This window comes from Lepeophtheirus salmonis, chromosome 13, assembly GCF_016086655.4.
Source record: "Lepeophtheirus salmonis chromosome 13, UVic_Lsal_1.4, whole genome shotgun sequence".
Classification (NCBI taxonomy): Eukaryota; Metazoa; Arthropoda; class Copepoda; order Siphonostomatoida; family Caligidae; genus Lepeophtheirus; species Lepeophtheirus salmonis.
Genome location: NC_052143.2, coordinates 32,280,095 through 32,301,885, shown reverse-complemented (window position 1 = coordinate 32,301,885; position 21,791 = coordinate 32,280,095). Strand labels below are relative to the sequence as shown.

Below are 21,791 nucleotides of genomic sequence, written 5' to 3'. Positions count from 1 at the left end.
ATCAAAGAACGATATATGGAAAATTGTTCACCTGGCTCGATTTGTTGGGGCAAGTGAAATTATTTTGAAACTACGCGTTTTAATAATCTATAGAGTATTTTACTTTAGTGGAACAAGGCAAAATGGTTAAAAGTTGTAGTGCAATAAAATGCAGTAATCGCCACACACCTATTTGTGTTCAAAACACTTTGTTCGTAATGGTGTTATACAAAATCATTGTCTCAAACAAGGAAGTATTCCGGATACACTATGCCCTCCTAGTCCGAAAAGACGCCGATTTTTTGTTTATCATGCTCAGAATAGGTGTTTGGTAAAATGATTGTGGTAAAAAGGTTGTAGACAAAAATTTTGGAGTAATATCCTTGTATACATTATCATTGTGGGACAAAAACGTTGTGGGTAATATCATCGTGAAGCAATATGATTGTTAGTAATTTCATTGTAAGACAATATGATTGTTAGTAATTTTATTGCAAGACAAAAATATCGTATATTTTAAAATCTAGAATCCTTGCGTAGTCCATTTTTTATAACGAAAAAGTTGCTGGAAAGGATATTAAGGAAGTTTCATAGATTTCATATTGTTGTAATTGTAACTAATTCATATTATCTATGATTACTTTCAAGTTGTAATCTTGTGATCAAATTTCTTCATATTAATTTTAAGATTTCACCTACACAACCTGTGGGCCAGTGTTTATTATAGGATATTAGAAGGCTTCCTTGGTGCTGAGAAACGTGGCGGTTGTAGAGTTGAAACTGCCTCGGGTCACAGCACTACAATTGTACAACCTGAGGGGCTGGGTGTCTTTTGGGATATAAAAAGGGCACATTGATGCTCAGGGAAGCGGCGGTGGGTACATTCAACTTGCCTTGGAACCCAGTACTTCACCTATACAGGCTGTGGGCAGGGGTATATGATAGCATGTTAGAAGGGTTCTATCCTAGCATATTTTTTCATCATACAAAAGTTTTATCTTCCGAATATAATATAAGTTGCAACGAAATTACACAAGATATTATTGTCTTGCAATGAAATTACTCACAATCATATTGCTTCACGATGATACTACTCACGACGTTTTTGTCCCACAATGATAATGTCTACAACGATATTATCAAGCAACCATATTACCCCAACGCTTTTGTCAGCAACCTTATTACCACCATCATTTGACAGTGAACCCTCAGAATGAGAGAAAAGAGAATAAAGATATGCAATGTAATAGGGCTAGAGCAAACTAAAAAAAATTATATTATACACCAGGGGAGTGACTCACTGCACCTTGGGCTAATATCAGTATGGATTGCATAAGAGCGCTAGTATCATATAAGATTACGTCAGCTATTTTGTGAAGCCATTGTAATCTTTAGCTATTTTAATAATAATTCATCTTTAAAAATTCCAATAATGCGGAATCTGTAACTTGTAAGATAGTTATTAATTATTATTATAATACATACATATGCCGTCGTCTTGTGCTGTTCTTGGGTGCTCGAGAGGAGGATCATTTCGATTCCCTTCAAATGAAGCTACATGTCTTACATGGAGGATTGTTCTGATACGAGAAGACGATAATGGTTCCCTCTGGAGGCCATCACTATGTTCTTTATTATGTGAAAAACACTTCAAGCCAGAAGATTTCCGAGTCCCAAGATAAACTCTAGCTTCTGTGGGAGGAAAAGTATATCGGCATTTGAAACGAAATACAGTCCTATCTCTTTTTCCTTGGTGACAAGTAAAAATCGAGTTGAGGAACATTTTCGCATGATCAACATTGAAAATGAGGCAAGTTCAAGGTCCTTAAATCTTCCTAAGAAATTTTAATGTATAAACCCAGACTTTTTTATAGAATGGTAACATAATTAATATTGATGACAACAGCAGAATCATGACTTTTGATCAATACTTGTACATGTTAGTGGAAGAGGTACAGACTGAGAAATCAACGAAGGTATTTTAACTCTAACACAAGACAAAAATGACCAATCAGATCCGTTGACCATAAAAGATCAACATATTAAAACTACTTGTAACAAAGAAGAACTCCTTCGACCTATATTATCGATCCAAAACTTTGTAATCAATCCATCAGGTAGATGAATATAACACTATATATCCTGAGATATTCTATAAAAAGATACTAAAGTTGTATTTTAAATCAGCATCTATAGTTTTGTACAAGAAAAATGGTAAAACGCAATTTTTCTTTTTTAAGTTTATTCATATTTTTTAAGAGGAATATTTATCCATCTTTAAAACGTTTATGACCTATTTTATAGGCTAATGTGTATTTGACTGTAAACAATTCAATTTATTTTAGCAAACGCCTACCACACAGGACTGCATAACTACAGTCACTTAAAATGTTTGTATTTTCCTCTTGGACCGGCTGTTAATCCTCTAAACTATAATCTTTAGATTTAGATTAGTTTTAATGGATTTAAATCCAAATTGTAATTCAAGGACTACTAGCAACTAGGACTTCATACGTTTCTTTTTTCTTGTAAAGAGTAGATTCTTGCAATTAACTTCTTGGGTTGTCCAATTCATCCTTGGAAGAAAAACTTAGGGACAATAAATAATACATTTAATTTAAATATCACTTAATAAAAATTAAAATAACTTTCATAAAGTCTCAAATAATAATGAGTAATAGAATTAAAAGAATTTTGTCAACAGGTGACTCAACTTCGTCTGAAGTCTTTCTCTAGCTAGTAACAAAATACATAGGGTATTTTTGTGTTAGAAGTAATTTAGAGAACAAATATTGTGATTGCCTTCTGGTGGAAAGATAGTTTGACACAATAAAGGTAACGACGTGAATATATAAACATATTATTTACTTCAAAAATAAAAAAGTTTTACAAGTTTAACGTTGTTTTTTATATGTGAAAAAATATATTCATATATAATATATTATAAATATATTCATATATAATATTCATATTTAGAATGTCTGATGTATAGATATTATGTTACAAAGTGACAAAAAAATTTATGAAAATTTTGACCGATTAATCAAGTTCAGAATCCAGTTCAACGTCAAATTTCAAATAAATAATTAATTTTTGATAGTAATACTTCATAAAACAAATATTTAACAAATACAGCTAAAATATTCATAAAACTCAATTGTATTCAACTTTTCCTATTTTTAATTTGTCAAAATATAAACAATATGCATTGCTTTTATTTGTATTTTTTTCAATCCGTTTATTAAATAAAAAGTACATTGTACATAGTCAAATTTAAATATTTATTTTGTGAGGAAAATTGACAGAAAATTAAATAGATGAATTATTCTTTATTTTTCCAATAATGAGTCTTTATTAATCTCTAATATTTTGCTTGCTTGTAGTTCTCCAGACATAAGTGCTCCATGAACAGTTCCTGTGCAGTTGTCAGAAGTGGCTTCGCCGGCTAACATCAAAGCAATCCGCCCTGAAGGGTAGTGTATAGGCTCCAGTAAATCTGCATGATGAATATCCTTTTCAACACATTCAGTTGTGGCATAGGAGTAGGTTCCTAGTAATAAAAAATATGTATTTAAAATTTGTGAGTGGAAAGTTCAGAGTTATCAATTTATTGTGAGGAATACCTAGCAATATTTATAAAGCATAGTTTGTCTGTCTGTGAAAAAAAGCTACGGGGTGCACTTTATATAGTGATCCATGAAGTAAATCTTATATTTATTTTAGTTGAAGGAGTAACAATGAAGCTGTATTAATGAACTAGATGAATATATACAGGGTGCACAATATATAGTGATCTTAGATATTTACCATAAAGATATTTTGGATCTAAGAAATAACAATGTAGTCGTATCAATGAACTATTACAGGTGTACATATAGCATCAGACGTATATACCGGGTGACTCATAAGTCTTAAGACATTTTCAATATCTGAGAGATTATGTTAATATTTGAGTAAAACATATACACTGGTATATAAAAAAGAAATTACTCTAGTTGGTGTTTTATATTTAGGAAACAGGGACCACTGATTCATTTGTTTTTGTTAGTAAGGGCTCAAAAGACTAAATTACTCATCAGTCATGCTATCATATTTTTTTTTTCTCAAAAGCCTGTTATCCCTTTTTCATTCTTGAGGACAGAACACAAATCAATTAATATAAATATTAAGGAGTTAGGTGTGAGTATGCTTATGAAAAACGGACAGTAACAATGATGATTTTTGAGGGAGCTATCTCCTATATTATTAAAGTAAAATTTATCTTTTAGCCGACGTATCATTATTAAAGAAGGGATCCGTCTAAAGAAATAAAACTAAGTTTACCTAAAGGACTCTAGGTAAAGAGTGAACACTCAAGGCAAGGAAGGTAGAATTTAGTAGTTCCAAATTAGGATTGGCTTAAAATTAAAGACTACTGCATGTTCTTCCAGCTAGGCACGCAGCCAGTGGGGGAGGGGGAAGTGAAGGAGTGAGTCTCCCCCTACCGAAAAGAGAAGAATCCAGGGTGACTACGCTAGAAACATATTCTTCCCTTTGTTTTTTATTGAATGTTTTATTTTTTCCTAGACCGCTCTTTCCCTGGAGTACTTTAAGGTTACCAATTAGAAAAGGAAAGAAGGCTTAGAATGTGCTCTTTCTTCTTTTTTTCATTATTAAATCACGTGGAGGTGTTAGCATCTCCATCTAAAAGAAAAATCATCGCCTATCTTAGGTATAAATTGGTTTATAAAAAAAATATTCATGAATGAAAATATAAGTATAATATTTTCCTAATATTAATGCTATTTTAAATGTAGAAGTGTCTCCTCTTTATAGGACTAATTCATTTTATACCCTCAAAATCATATAACAAGCAGTAACACCATATATCCCTCCATCGCCATTTTCTTGGACTTTTACAGAAATCCCAATATTATTAATTACTTCAGGCAATGCAGGGCTCTTTTTAATAGTAATTATGGTTCAATGTTTTATGTTATACCTCAATAAAAAATTAATTGTTCAATTGTTAATTCTCATGTTAAATAGGGGATTATCTATAAAACTGATACAATTTATAATTCTACAACATACTAACAAAAATCACTAATCATTATTTCATCTATTTCCTTTTTGAAATCAACACCCATGAAGCATTTATATAGTATGTTGACCATGAATTACCAATACCTAAAAGGTATTTTTAATGCTACGAATATTGTGTTAACCCTTCTGTTACTTTCTCTTCAAATACGAATGTGAATTCTTTAAGCGGTTTGTAATGAGCCCAAGACTATTCAATCAGATTAAAATCATATAAAATATTCCATAAAAATAAAAATGATTAATTTATGTGTATTGATGAATAATCTTAGCATAATTTTGTGCAATATACAAATAAAGGAATTTTTTATAATTTCATTCAATTCATGTAATCAATCTTGCAAAAAAATATATGTTGGTAAATTAAATTAAAAAAACTGTTTCTATGAAATAATTAAAATATTTAAAAATAAGAATTTTTATTGTCTTTTTATCAAAAATATTAGCCGTACAAAAGTTATTAACTATATTGCTTTGAACTACAATATACTTAGTAACATAGAATATATGAATACGTAATTGGCAGATCATAATGCTTTAAAAAGAACTTAACCCCAAGAGACTGAATGTTTTATTTAGCTTATTATAAATACATAATATTAACCAAGGTTAATAGAAATACAAGGTTAGACCATCATCTAATCGGGCTTGCTAGAATTTTCAATCTGATGTATTTTACCGGCTGCTGGGCAAGACAGGCAAATGTAACAAAACATGCGACCACTCATAGTATTTGACGTCATTATTGCTAGAATTTTCAATTTAATAAATCGTACAAACTGTTGGGCAAGAAAACCCGATTTTGATAACCACTCCTCTACTATGACGTCAATATTAAAAGGGTGGTGGAAGTCAAACATCAGTCGTAAATAAAAAAATATTCAAGTTGTAAAAAAGTAATAATAAGCAGTGAGGTAGTTTAATAGAATTTAAATGAGGGATTTTTGTAAAGAAAAAACAAAGTTTAACGATTAGAAAAGGAAAAAACGGTATTTGCGTGTACTCGTTTTTTTTTTTTGTTCATTATTGAATAGCATTCTCACCTATCTTTGGTCTAAACAGTTTTAAAAATGTATAATAAAATAAATATATATGAATTTAAAAATAATTATAAATTTTCCCTGCATTAATGCGATTTAAAATGTAGAATGTTCTCCTTTTTATAGCAGTAATTCATTTTCTCCCCTCAAATTCATATATCAAGCAGCTGATATTGATATGGGTCTTAATTCAATAACACCATACATCTTGATCTCGCCTTCTTCTTCTACTCTTACAAAAATCATCTCTAAACTCATAAGTAAGGGTTGACATTTTGGAGAAGACAAGGAGGGAACGGTGAGACATTTAATACTACTGAATGAAACCCCAAGTTGACATCAGCGGACATGATTTTGGTCAGATAAAAAGTATCAGTGTTATAGAGAGGATAACCCTAATAGTAACATTAGTACAAGGAACATTTGTGAAATTATATTTCAACATACTAGTGCGAACATACTATCTTAAAGATGGTGAATGAATAATTAAAAAGATTTTATTTATATTTAGTTTGTTTAAGTTAAAATTCTAAACTAAAACGATCTACTATACACTATAAATATAAAATAGGTTAATTTCTATTGTAAAACCTTCCTGTACACAACATTTTTGTCGTTTTCTGTCCATTTGATGTAAATATAATGAAACCGGTATTCCCTTTTGACACTCACGAAAATGCAACATTTAATTAACCATGTGAAAATACTGATTTAGGTAAGTATAAAAACAATTCTTTTCAAATTTTCGACCTTGTGATTAATTTATTGCCATTACCATTACTAACTTGCCATGTTTCGTTTCAACCATAATAAAGATATATGTATACTAAGACTAACTCGATAATTCTCTTCTTACTTCATTTACCTAATTCCCTTTTTTTAATTCGGATGTAATATACGTTCTCCCTTTTCCTCTTAGTACAATAATTTGTTTTTGGGATTTTAAGTCTTTTGGTGCATTTTCGAATCGACAACTCATACCTTAAAAAAACTTTGAGACACGGGAAATCGAATTTACTCTATGAAAAAAATCAAACTTGCCCACCAGAGCTCAGGAATCTAGTCTGATCAGAATTAAACATGTTTTTAAGCAAGCAACTTAAAATGTTGAACAACTTTTATTATATGTCTAAACTCTGTATCTGTCCCCGTTTTTGAAATAAATTCGTTTTTATCATTGTTTTTCTTAGCAGGACGTACATCCCACACACATAAATTATTTTAATACGTTTTTGACATAACAGAAAAAAATTACTGTAACGGATAGTAACTCTATTACACATAGTGAAAGTCAAAAACCGGCCCACGTATTTTCATGGGGATTATTAATCGACTTTAACAGAATTTTATGAAGCAAAACTTCACGTATTTCTTTTTTCGTATACATATAACATACAATAATTGTAATCTTTATGAAATTTATTATCTATTTTGTATCTATATTTAATTATGTCAATTCCCACGCTTTGTTAGAGCTCTTCCAATAACATTGAAGTACTTTGTGATATTAAAATATTCAAGAATTTGTGGAATCCAATCAAAACAGGAAAATATTTGAGAAACATAGGATAAATATTGAAATGGTGTTGGAATTTCATAGTTAATTAGGATATAAAATTTTATCAAAATCTACATTTATATTTTTTGCAACTCATTGGAGAAATGAATTGTGCACACGTAGCTTAAAAATCGGAAAAATAATGGGAATCGGAGTATCAGCTGTGTTTTTTTTTGGAATTGAAATCGACATTGGGAAAATAATATTTAATTTCTGATTCCGTTTCTTATATATTACAAATTAAAACGGATCTCTGAAAGGTTGCCTTTGGAAAATTTGGATTTTCATCACTAGCAATATTATACTTAAATATATACTTAAAAGAAAGAAGTGAACATTATGAGTCACGACAATCAATTAAATAATGAACAAAAAACGAGAAATAACAGCCACAACAACCGTTTTTTCTTTTCTAATTTTTAAAAGTAGTTTTGTCATTATAAACAAGTTTACTTTAATTATGAAGAATGTAAACTGTCCTCGCCATGGTTGCACCATTGGCCTCCACTTCTTTTGGAGTAATTGTAATATTTACACAATACATTTTTAAGGTTATGTGACTATGACGTCTGAATTTAGCCCCCACTTGGGAAATACATATTAGCACAGCTCGTAAAAGGGTAAAGTTGATTTGTACTAGTCAAAGACATAATATATATATAGATACACTAATAATTAAGTATGAGATCTTACCTCTAAAGAATCTGTTTTGATACCACCGAGAAAAGTAAATGTTTTTTTGTTCGAATCGGTGTTTTAACGTTACTTTTGGACATTCTGTAAAACAAATAGTTAAAGTTAAATTGCTTAATCATGTATTACAATGCTTTACACTTTTTTAAGGAGATGAGTACAATTTTCTCTTATTTCTTCATCGGAAAGCATCTCCATAGCTCTAGATTCTTCTCCCGATAGCCATCCCATGAGTATATTCGGATGATGTAAAACAGAATCGAATCCGTATACATAGTTATACCATGGATCATCGTCTTTATAATCAAAGGTCTTAAAAGTATCAGAATCCCTCAGGATCATGACCCCAGGATTTTCGACATCCCAAAATGGTTCTTCAAATTCAACTTTGAAATATGAAATGGTTCCATACCCAATATTGGTAATGGCTCGAAGTACTTTTGATGACCATTTGATTGTTTCGTGATCAAAAAACTCCATTGAGCCCTTAAGAACACCAAGGGAAACGGTTACGATTGAGGTATTGCATTCATAAAGAGACCCATCATTACATAAAATTGATATAATTTCTCTTTTATCATCCTTTTTAACTATAAAAATGTATATATCATAAAAATTTAGTTAGTTCTACATAAGTTAAAGATATATTTGGATTCTAATACCTTTTGATCTAAAATTAAACTAATTAAACAAATAAAAAAAACTTAAATATTAACATTTAAAATAAATAGTTGCTAGGTTTCGTAAAACTTTCGAGAAAATGTTACGTTTTTTACAAATTAAAATACGATAAGTATTTTTAACCTTTTATAACTTCCTTGTTGAGTAGAATTTGAACCTTTCCTTTAATAAGATTCTGAATTGCCTCAATGAAGGTTATATACCCATTAGCAAGGCAAGCATCTCCTCCTTCAAACTCTATAATATGTTTACTAATGATGACTCAGTGGATTGATAATGAACTAATGAAGTATAAATTTCTTTGGCTAATTAATGTCAAACGTTTTTTATAGAGAAAAGTAACACCAAAAATTTTTTCATTGTGATTGAAAAGCTTAATATATTTATATATAAATTTATCTATGTTCTAAGTCAGGTTTTTGAAATTATTTTCATAGATTATCATATAAATTTGTGGATTGTTAACAAAAAAGGAAGCTAAAATAATTTCTCTCAAAATTGAATATAGAGTAAATTGGTACTCTGCGATGAATTTCGTCATTTTCTATCAATAAATCATTCATATTATGCCTGTGGAGTTGCAGTAAAATTGATAAAATTGTTAGATTTGATTTAAAAGGTAATATCAGGGATTATATAAGTATAAAATAAAATAAAGGTTATAAAATATAGCTAAAATAATTAGGTATCTGAATGTATCCTACAAACTTGCTAGCAAAACCTTATTTGACTCAAATAGATCTATGAAATATTTCTCTGTTTGCATGAAGTAAAAAAAATGGTATTTACTCCTTGACAAAGTATGTGAACTTTATTTACACCTTTCTACAGATTTCAAAATAGTAACTTGTGTATTCTGAATTAACGCTAAAAATAAGTTACCCGACCTCTCCTCTAGAGTAATTGGGGCCAAATCAAGTCTTAAAAAAATTTGATTTTGAGCTAAAACGAAGCATAATTCTAAATATCCACAAAATAATTAATTTTCTAAGGATTTATAAAAAATATTTAAAAGTAGAATATATCTGCCAATATTCTAAAATATTTACATGTTCCTTTTTCTCAAAAACCTGACGATATAAAAAATTGTTAATTGTGCAATCTGTATTCATTGAACAAAGAAATCAAGTATTAATTTCAAGGCTGAATGAAACAAGTAAACATATTTTTAAGATTTCACTAATCCATCCGTATCAGCATTAGTAAAAAAAATTCCTTCATATTTTGCATAAGTATATATGGAGTTATTATTCAAATCATTGCATCCACAGTCTGTATTCTCCCATAAAATCCTCCATTCAAAAATCTTTTGACGCCACTTGATAATTTCATCTGATTCTTGCTCTTTAAATTGGTCCAACCACTCTTCAAAACGCTGTCTAAAGTATTTCCCTAAAGAAATTATTATATACATCTGACAGTACTCAAATTTCTAACTGACCAACTGAAGAAGGAATTCCGTCTTTGAGCTGTCCTTTATCATCCAACACATCATAAACACTCTCATGAACTTCTTGGAGGAAGTCAAGGGTTGAGTGCAAGATCTCTTTTGGAGGAATATCTCCACTCTGAGACAAAAATATTCCTTCTCCATCAGGATTTACAATTTTTGAGATTGGAACCTTATGTAGCAATATTAAGTTACATTATTTGGAAAAAATAGATATTTTTATCTTCAAAAAGTATGTGTTACATCATTAGAGAATTTGAACTTTGATCAGGAATTGGGATTGATCATGTCGTTAGTAACATAATACATATGAATATGAAGAAATATATCAAAGAAGAACTTTCGTGCTTTGAATTTTGTTTTCATATTTTTATATTGATTTAACAGGCATGTATTAGTTATTTAAAAAAATATATATAAGGGTCAATGGCCATTGCTACAGAGAAAATATTAAATCAAATTATCCATAAAAATGAAGAAATCATAGGTCATGAAAAAATTAAAAAAACATCAATATCCACTAGGTGGTGTAGTTATGCCCATAAATAAATAAGTATACAAGTTTGAAATTAGTAATAAAAATAAATCAAAGATGGCGCCACATTCATCGAATATGTAAACCAACTACTATTAAATAAACAACGTTTAAGTCCCATTATATGCAGCTTAGAAAGGTGTTTTAATGTTTAGCTTATTAAATCACAAATTAATTCAATAACTCACATTATTTTCATTGACGAATTTCCATAAAGGATTTTCTCCGCGCCCATGAATCCATTGTGCTCCAGTTTCCAAGGGAGCACCATTGACAAAAATTGTCTTGATTCTTCCGCCTACATAATCTTGAGCCTCTAATATTATTATATCTTTCGGACCATATTGTTCCGAATCTATAAGCTTTTTAGCTGCAAATAAACCTGCAACTCCAGCTCCAATGATGACAACTTTTGTATTATGTACTCTCATATTTTCCTGGGTAAACACTATGAATTTGTTTTTCAATCATACAGGGACTAAACATTTAATGCTCATTTTCACTCACGCAAAGTGATTAACTCTTCTTCGTACGAGTGAAGTCGTTTGACAAGAATACTTGATTATTTGAAATAGTCGAGTTTTTTCAGCAAAGTCAATGTAAACGCTCATTCAATAATAAACGATGACTCATTGTGTCCATTACATGAAACAATCAGTTGAACCAAAAAAGACTGTAATAAAAGGTTCCAATGTGCCTTTTAACAACATTTTAATTATTCTATACAGTATAAAACAAGTGTCGAAACGAAGACGACGTGATAAATATTTATACAAAGTATGTAGTTGTTGTAGCCGTGATCGGAAATTTTGCTGCAAACATGTTCGTCGCTTTTTTTTTTTATATTATCGGTCCGAACTTTTCGTTTTTGTCTCCGTCAGATTAATTTTACAGCTGGGAGAAGACGAAAAAAGAGAAATAGTGATTAAATAATTAATATGAAGTTAAGGTTCAAACCAATTATGTAAAAAAAAAAAAAAAAAAAAAACGCAGCGAATATATCATGATTCATGTGGCAAAATCTCTTTGTGTCTCTGGTTAAAATTAAGTAAATACCCGATTAGGATTAAATCTTAAAATGATATAAACAATATCTTGTTTTGGCATTCATTATTTTAAATAATTTATGATGAGTAAATATTATTACTGACCTAACCAAACTAAAAAAATAAGGGAAAAATAATGTTAAGTGAGCTTATAAAAATAATTCTGGTCATTTTACGGGTTTTAGTACCAACATGATTTCCCATGCAACGCAGATTTCATATAACTCAGATTTTTCTTTTTCCCAAAAACCACGATGAGCAGGGACTCGCTATACTAACAATAAAAGCTACGGAACATTGCTATAATTTATCTCATTGCAACCTCTCTATCTTAGTTTTAGTATTTTATCTTATTTTTAATGTTATTTAAATACAATCCTTACAATAGTTGAACGTATGTTATGTATTTGAGGTATGTGGCTCGGCAAGAAGAGTAAGAGTGAAGTAGATATATCATTTTTATAATATGTCTAATAAAAATCATTAGAGTATTTCTGATAAATAAAAAAAATTAATTTTGTGAATCGAATAAAAGTTTTTATTTAACTTAAAAATGGTTCTTCTTTGAACTTTTTACATTTTTATGTGAATATGGAAGTTTATGTTTACTCTCTATATAACACTGCTATTAATAAAAAATTTGATAAATATTTGTTTTTACATGACAACTTTATATTCCATATTTATATATTTTTCTAATCACAAAAAACCTATTTGAGAATGTTGAGCTCTGTTCTTTTATTCCGCATTGAAATAGCCTGGAAATTTTATTTGTAGTAGCAACTTTTTATGAATTTAAATTTTGTCAAATCGTTTTTAAATTGAATGAATACAATTTTATGGATTCATTCAGGCGTAAAAGTATTTTTTTTCGTACAACAGTACAACTATATTTCACCATACTTATACTCTATTCAATACAAACTTAAATCATTTTAAATATAGGAACAAACAAACAAGAAGAAAGGGGTTCGTGTAGCTCTTAATTTATATAGTATATGCTAAGTTTTTGTAAAGACATAATTTATGGCCAATATAAATAAAACAGAAATCATTTGGTCTTAAAATCAAGTTGATTTTTTTTTAAATTGCTCAGGTTAAGTGGTCCCCAATATTAATCATTGTTTTACAGTCAAATAGAAGGGGGTTGGATGTCTCTATACTGTTCCCACAAAAGAATCATAACCCTTCGTCAATAAACCTTGCCTAAGTACTATCAAATGGGAGAGTGCTCGTAGTAATTCAATATTATAACCAGTATAATATTTTTTTTGTAGTAACAACTTTCTATGAGTTCAAACATGTCTAATCGTTTTTAAATTGAATAAATTCAATTTAATGGATTCATGGAGATATAAAGATAGTTGTTTATTGGCCATTTCAATAAGCTGAAGTACCAAAATAATTTATTTTTTTATTCGTAGTTCATAAAATGAATTCCTTTATTTAGTTATAGTTTAACTTTCAGTACACTGTGTACTTGGAAAGATCAGATATATCGTCAGCTGATAACAAAGTATGCATATATTAAATTTCTGTGCCAGTGAGAAAACGCTGTGATATATTATGCTATATGTACTTATTATCTTGTTGAATACAAGATAGGAGAACAAATCAGGCGTAAATTTAGAAAATAGGCGTTTCTAATAATCAAGTATTCTCCTATGATATTTTTTGGCCCTCCGAAGCCATGAAGAAGCTATTTTTGACTGAAACCTCTATTTCCTTCTCCCTTTTTATCTATATATTTCTTATTTTAGGGATATAAGTTTGTCCTATACCCTGCTTCATGGGCCTTCAAGTCTTTCCAAAATGTTTTTTTTGATAATTTTGCGTAGTTTTTTTTTTTTATTTGACAAAAAGTATGGATAAAACACACATTGAATGGCAAAAAAGACATTAAACTAAAAAAAAGTGTTTTTGAATAATACTTGTTATATATTTTTTTATCTAAGTATTCAGATCTCCCAGAAGAATGAAGGTAAAGATAATCATCTAGGTGCACCGACCGCACTACTAAATTTGTATACTCCCATCTATCATTGTTATTTTCTCTTATAGTTAGCCATTTTTTGCGGAAAATATACAAATATCTTCGAAAGCCTACATACTTAACTCAACTTCTTATTTTTAAAGAATTTTTCTAGTATCAATTTGAAAATCATAATGATATATTTCTTGTATATTTTCTTAGAGTTCTATAAAAAACCAAAACAAAAAAAACGTAAAAATCACAAAAAAGTCATTAGTTTTATTATCCATTGAATAAAATGAATACATTCTTTTTCAAACAATCAATTCATTGCTTATTATATTCAACGTTGAAGGAGATACTCTTTGCTTAGGGTTTTTATTTATTATGTTCGTATAGCCAGTTATCATTTTTATAACTCTTTCTACAATACCCAAATATGGTTAATATATATATATATATTTTTTTTTTTTATGAAGCTTCTCCATGACAATCCTAGTTGATCTAAGAAGTTGATTGTCTCTATTGCGAAAACCAGGACAAGAATAAAAGTAAAGTACCTAAATCAAAACTTAGATTCAAAAATGCAAGTGTGAATTTTAGAAGATTAAAAAAAATCGGCCAATTTACGAATTAGTACATGAATAGTAAAAAAAAAATGATTTTAATAGATAAATGATTGAGTTTAAATATTATTCATTTAGAATATTTATTTGAAAAGTTATTTTCTGACCTATTTATCATCAAAAACAAATTTTAGTTAACTTAAAAAAAAAAATTATAGTACAGTACTGTGATTGTCTTATTTGGATGACTACCAGCTCATTTTGGGTCCTTCTACTGTTTATTTTTAGAGGAAAGGTTGCATAATACAATAAAGTTAACCACGGGCTACATCAAATATTAAATAACTTATAACTAATGTGGCAAATTCTACAGTAAATTGGTAAGGAACCTAAATAAGTTCAGGAAGTATTTTTTTTTTTTTGCCTATGTTATAAATTTCAATCTTCAATATATCCCCTGTGTAATTACAAGGGTTGTTTGAGATATAATGTAAAAGTACTTGAAATTTGGTATTTTAAGGGAGTCTTAAGAGCGGATCTCAAATGACCTGCTTGAGAAATTTGGAGCAGCAACTGATAGATTTTTAGGTTACTATTGTGCGTTGGAGGAAAGCAAGGATAACGTCCTTATTACAAAAAGTCTTTATGGGGAAAAACAGTAAGAAAGACTCCAACCTACAGACATAATCTACTTTATGATACTATGTATCGACGTTATAGAAGGGATGGATTGGTTATTCAGTTAACAAAATACTCTTTTGCTTATAAAATTATTTTATCATTCATTGTTCCTCGGTTATTTTTATCTTAATTATGCTTTTTGCTTTTCTTATTAAGTACCATTGACTTAAACATAAAAATTTATATATTTCGAGAATCTTTTTTTTCTTGTTTCTTAGTATTGAAAATCTGTTTTGTGGATTGTGGTAAGCTTTTCGCTTTGCAGCATATATAGATTTTAATATTTGTTGGGAATTAAGTTACTCCAGCTGCCCCATAAAAAAAAGTACTTGAGGATTCAGTTTAAAATAAAACATAACAATTATTGAACCTGGGTCAAAGCATTTACTATGTTTTAAATTTCAATATTCTGTTAACAATTAAATGAATATGAATGTTTTATAAACTCTAAAGCCAAGGTGTGTTCTTTTAAACCTCTTATAACTAATAAATAATATAAAAAAAATAGTTGATATCAAACTCATGTATCTATCTTCAATATTAAGGAAGCTATGACCAATTTATCATCGGAATTTCATCCTTTTTTTTCCAGCTGTTTATGTTATAACCTACACCAAAATCTGAGATCTTATATAATACGTCAATAAAACAACACAACTTTCTTAAAAATGAAGAGAATTTAATGAAATTTTCAGGAACTACAGAGTATAGTATTGTGCCCAATTAGTTACTTTTATATACCAGCAATTGAAAATAAAAGACGAAGTACTTTTATATTGCACAGTAATAAAGATTGAAGGTGCTAATGTCGCATTAAAATATATGCACTTAGCATATACAAATTGATAAGAAATCTTACAAAATACTACATAAATGTATGAGTTAACGTCCATTAGTTTTTTATTTGATCCATTACACATTTTTGTGTTTTTAAAGGCTATATTGAGATTACTTATATTCCATTGAATGGTGCAATTAAATATATTATTGGATTTTTTTTACACTAGGTGAAAAACCAAAATTATTTACATTAAATATAAATAATTTTCCCCATTTGAGTAATGAAAATCTAGCACATCTATGGGAATCCCCAAAACACTTCTAGACTTCCGTGCATGCCTCCTGGAAGTTTTTTTTCGTACCATAAATCAGGATTTTGTTACATACCTATAAAGTGTCGTCTTAATATCAACAATACCTACATAATTAACTTATCCCAATGCCTATACTAATATCTCAGAAATTTTATTTTATTTCAAATTCTAAGATATATAATGCCCTCTTTTACAAACACAATTGTAATAGTCTTTTAAAACAGTTTAAAGTACATATTTTTAAATTATAACAACTCAGAAACATTTTTTAAGCCTGCTTGCGAACTAAATTGTATGGAGTAAAGTAACAAAATAATTTGTTTGGAAGGGGTGTATCTTATCATTGTGTTGTCCATTTTAAGGAGTTTTTTTTTCGAAAACAAATCAAAGTTCATCATTTTTTTTTCAATGATTTATTTTTTCAACTTTTGTATAATGTTATATAAACTCCTTTATGGAATGGAATACTATACAATTAACTTATCACAGCTATCAAATTACTATAATAGATAGTATCTAGTAGATACAATAAATATGTAATATATTTTTCTTGTACTTATTTAGCGTAATTATTATAAAATTCTTGATTTCTTTCAAAAATATTTTTTTTTGTCCACATTTGAGATTTATAAACTGTTAAAGTAGTCCAATAAATATTTCCAGAGGAAATCAACAAATATGAGTTAAAATATTATAATGGCAAATGCCATTACTTACTGTGATAAAACATGATTATTTGTGTGTGATTTTTTCGGCTACTGGAAAATAATCACAAAATTAATCTTGGGTAGAATAATAATAAACAATTATTATAATTTTTGCATGAAATTGCTTGAGTAACTTATAATTTTGTATTAAGAAACAGCATGTTTATTGCATACTTGTGCTCAAGATTTAACATTCTTTAGAGTAGAACGGGGCTATTTTCGCGGTGTGAGGAAAAAATGGTAACGGAAAAAATGTCAAGGACAAATAGCAAGATAAAAAATAAAGGAAAAGTGTCTAAATGGAAAAAATGGTAAGATTATTTTAAACTGATAAAATATCTATCACCAATATAATATATAATAAGAGAAAAGAACAATAAACAAACACGACAGCGGTTCCAATGGAGGGTGTGCTAATTCCTTCATTCTCCGTTATTAATTACAATATTATTAGACATGATGGACTATTCATATTGGACAAGATTCCCCAACCAAGGAAGGAGTCAATTCTTCTCTTTTGAGGCTTAGCTTGGTGTTTTCTTCAGATAAAGTTTCAATCTGCCATCACTCTCGTAGAAATTGAAATTCAAGCATCTCCTGTTGAGGATAAACTATTTTTGTTCTAACTCTTAGAGAACATGGAAGTGTTTCTGTCTTTAATTAATGAAGAATGATCTAAGCATATGAAAAACACTTCTAAATTAAAAATGTTTCACTTCATTTATCCAATTGTTTGTGTGTATTATGTTTGATATGTTTCAACATTAAAATAATAACTAATATATCCTATTCATGCTGTCATAATTATAATTAAACATATATTTATTTCATCACAAATTTATAGATGTAACTTTTATGATTTTTTAATTGATTTTTTCGCATTGAATAAGATTTCAATTACTTGAAAGTTACGCATTTTTTAAACATGCATAAGCCGAAAATAACGATTGAAATTACTAATTTGATTAAATATATTTTATTCATAAAACTAACTTTTTAAGGGCCTTTAAAAAAATACTAGAGTATTTATGATCAAAAGAAGTGGACTGATTCTCACCATGATCAAAAGAAATAAAAAAAATTGTATTTCTCTGTAATTGAAAGGTATACCAGAGTTAAATAGACACAACAGTTTAACAAATGCCAAACTTTTAAAAATACAATATAGTTAAGAGAAATATAAGACACCTGAAATCTTTGAGGGCCTGAAACCTTCCCATAGAGTTGGATCTAACTATACGTACCTAAATTAACCAAATTAGATCATTACATAAGTGTCGAATAAATTTTTTTAGAGCCGTTTCTGTGGTCATAAAATATGTATTCACATTTATTCAATAAATAAATTAATTGATTGAATTAACCATTGACAAAGGAAGTTACATTAATATTTTTTTTACAAGTTAATGAAGTTGGAGCTGGATTCTCATTCTAAATTGAAATGAATAAATATATAGGGTTATAATATTCATATTCTTTGATAAATATGACCGAATAACATTATTATTTATGACAAACGTAGTTACATATTCAAATGTCATTGTATCATACTAGAAAAATACACTTAAAAATTCGTTGGAAGAGCCTATAAGTCACTTTTTATGGTTCTCATACTTGGCTTGTTACATTGGAAGTATGAATTCACAGTCCTAGATAAACAACTTCGAGAATTCGAGTCCTTTAGATAACTACGTAATGCAGCCTGTTTCGTTCTCTTTGGGCAAGAAAGAAGGTTTATGAAGAGACAAAGACCCTCGTTCCATTGCAATTTCAGATTGCTCCAACTGTACTGAGCTTTACAGTTTTCCTCGCATTCTCCAACGACTCGACCTTTGACTATCTGCCCTAATACTGTCAGTAGTTTGTCGCTCCATAGCCAACCAACTCTTCTTCTGACATATCCTGGATCAAAACGTATTGGAAATCGCTGCTCTTGCATAGTATTTTACAAGTGGTTGTCCGTCAATCCAAGAGTCTTGTCCAATATGAATAATAAATCATGTATAATGATATTGTAATTAATAACGGAGAATTTAGTAATTGGCACTCCTTTTATTGGAACCGCTGGCGTGTTTGTTTATTGTTCTTTTCTCTTATTATATATTATATTGGTGATAGATATTGTATCAGTTTAAAAGAATCTTGCCATTTTTTCCATTTAGACACTTTTCCTTTTTTTTTTCTTGCCATTTTTTCTGCTGACATTTTTTCCAAAAATCATACTCATATTCTTTAATAAAAAATTATTATCTTATTTAATACCTCATATATAGGGTGCAAAGGCTATTTGAGTCGCAGAAACTAACTGTATTAAAAACATCATAACTTTGTCAAAAAGGATTTTATTAAAAACAGGTTTTTGAGGTTGTACAGAGATATAAGTAGAATCATTATAATCAATGAAGCTTTCCTTGGCATTGATCACAGTCTTGATATGGTGTTTAAACCGCGAGACTGCCTTGGTCGACATCCTTGGTAAGATGACTAATAACGGTCTTGATCTTGTTGATAAGATCGTCCTTGCTCTTATAGATAGTCCCATTGATATTTTTTCTACAATACCCAACACAAATAAGTTCATAGAATCACAGTCGGGCGAGTTAGGAGGTCAAACATCAGGGGAGGTGAAGACAAATAAGTTGTCAGCAATCAATATTTGCAAGTATCTTGTATCTTGTGTTACATGTTGTATGACTTGTACCTGATGGCCTCATTTATATGGACTACCCGGGTGTGTTTTCCATCATCTAGTAGAGCTTGTCCATGAATTTATCGTTTTGCTTCAGGTCAAACATTCTGGAATGTTCCTTTCTATCAACCACACTTTTTAAGTCATAGTTTGACTTAATCAGCTGAGGTTTCACTACACGGACAAACTATTCAGTAACTTTCAACATGTCTGCAATGATTTTGCTATCCTTTCCGGCGAATACCATAATGGGCATTGCGTTTCCCCTCCTGTAGAACGTAAATCCATCCATAATGCTGGACTGGTTCTAGGACAATTGGGCGAAAACATTTCTCCGAAGGACAATTTACCGAACGGGTAATTTGCCGAATGTAAACTTTGCCGAATGTCAATCTGCCGGACAGATATTTTGCCAAAGGATTATTTGGGATATTTTGCCGAAACATAATATTTAATAAATAGTATATTGATATATGGGATTGCATATTTTAATTCAATTAAAAATGATTGTATGATAAATTGCCCGATTGTCATTGTTCTTATAATAAATATGTCATATAAGTAAATTAATTAGTGTTCTTTTCCAGAAAATATTTTTATTTATTCATTAAGTATATTCATTATTGAGTATTATATATATGAACAGAACACAGTAGCATGTAGTTCGAATATTTTACCGTTCTAGTACTTTCAATAAATTAAATAATAAACACACACGAAAGTGATTTAATCAAATGGACGATGTGCTAATAAGTAATATCCGTAATATATCCATTATATATTATCCTAACTATTTTAATTTCATTTGTCGAAATCAAGTGAAAAAAACCGCTCAGAACTTAATACTTCACCTATTATATTATATACAGAGTACCACAGGGAAATTTTTCGCGATCAAGAAGACAAACCAAAACCTTTTTATTAGAATAGTATAATGAAAAATGTTATCGGCAAAACTTTTAGTAATCAATTTTGGCAAATATGATTTAATATGGCCACCTCCAGGCTCTATCAGAGCCTCCACATGAGGTCGGAGGGGCAGTTTGCCACAATATAATCGGAGGACATATTGGCCCATTGCTTCTTGATGCTGGCCTTCAGCTCTTGCACATTTCTGTGTGATGTCTTCCCAACCCTGCTCTCTAAGACGTTCCACACACTGAAGCCGAGGAGATTGAGATCAGGGCCGGAGACGGGCCTGAAGGTCTTGTGCCTAAAGTCAGCAAAGTAATCCATGTAGAAGTTCTGCGTCTTCAAGGCTGGGAGCACCGTTTGAGGTCCACACATAGTTGTTCTCAGAATAGTTACTCTTCAGCCAGAAATTTTCCGCCTCAGGACCTTATAGTGGGCCTCAGTTCCGATTTTCTCACTGGACTTGAAGAAGAAGGGATCCATTTTCTTCTCATCAGAGGCTATGACTCCCAAGCACATTGTTTTGACCGGATGTTTTGTCCTAAAGGTGCCTGTATATCTTCAGAGGATGCTCGGGGGGTATCATTGTTTAAAATACTGATGTGATTGTCATCTGCCTGCTGTATTATGATTTTTGAGGGTACAACGAAAGTATTTATTAGCAAAATGTTTAATGAAGATATACTACGTATAATTGACTTAGACGTTTTTTATCCGTTACAGTAGATTTGAAATGTCACACTCCATGAAATTGTAATTCATTATTAACCTTATTCTCAGAATAATAGATAATGAAACGACAAAGTAGAGTATTTCGAAATATATTTGAAGTTCCAAGTTTAAAAAAGAAGGCTTTAATTAAATATAATCTACATACTAAAAAATATACCATCATACATTTAGATTAAATATACATAATTAAGCAATTGGAATCATATAACTAATAACAATAAATTATATATACGGAATATTGGAATAATAGATTGATCCAATTAATATTTTCTTGTTCTGACATCGGAATCCAGTTAAATATGTCATAACTTTAGGTTGCAAAACACAAGCGAGACGTGGAGTTTAATCAAAAATATCATCACCCCTCTTCTTCA

General features: G+C 29.7%; 1 protein-coding gene and 1 long non-coding RNA gene across 2 annotated transcripts; both read right to left on the bottom strand.

Annotated features, from left to right (window-relative positions):
• Window positions 1–3,246: 3,246 nt before the first annotated feature.
• On the bottom strand, window positions 3,247–8,489 carry LOC121127681 (uncharacterized). Its single transcript, XR_005867894.2, has 2 exons — window positions 8,353–8,489; window positions 3,247–3,529 (listed from the first exon to the last, which is right to left on the bottom strand). It is a non-coding gene; the product is annotated as an uncharacterized lncRNA (long non-coding RNA).
• LOC121128364 (spermine oxidase) lies at window positions 8,488–11,654 on the bottom strand. The gene is made up of 5 exons (XM_071893108.1): window positions 11,207–11,654; window positions 10,475–10,655; window positions 10,251–10,425; window positions 9,157–9,272; window positions 8,488–8,942 (listed from the first exon to the last, which is right to left on the bottom strand). The coding sequence occupies exons 1-5, from the start codon at window positions 11,447–11,449 to the stop codon at window positions 8,488–8,490; spliced, it is 1,170 nt and encodes a 389-aa protein (XP_071749209.1). The 5' UTR covers window positions 11,450–11,654.
• Between the last annotated feature and the right edge of the window lie 10,137 nt (window positions 11,655–21,791).

What these genes read in the sequence shown, in the direction of transcription:
- LOC121128364 (XM_071893108.1), bottom strand. Translation starts at nt 11,449, where the DNA reads ATGAGAGTACATAATACAAAAGTTGTCATCATTGGAGCTGGAGTTGCA. An exon ending in AATTCGTCAATGAAAATAAT is followed by an intron (nt 10,656 to 11,206) that starts GTGAGTTATTGA and finishes TTGCTACATAAG; the next exon opens with GTTCCAATCTCAAAAATTGT. An exon ending in TATACTTATGCAAAATATGA is followed by an intron (nt 9,273 to 10,250) that starts AGGAATTTTTTT and finishes TAAACATATTAT; the next exon opens with AGAGTTTGAAGGAGGAGATG.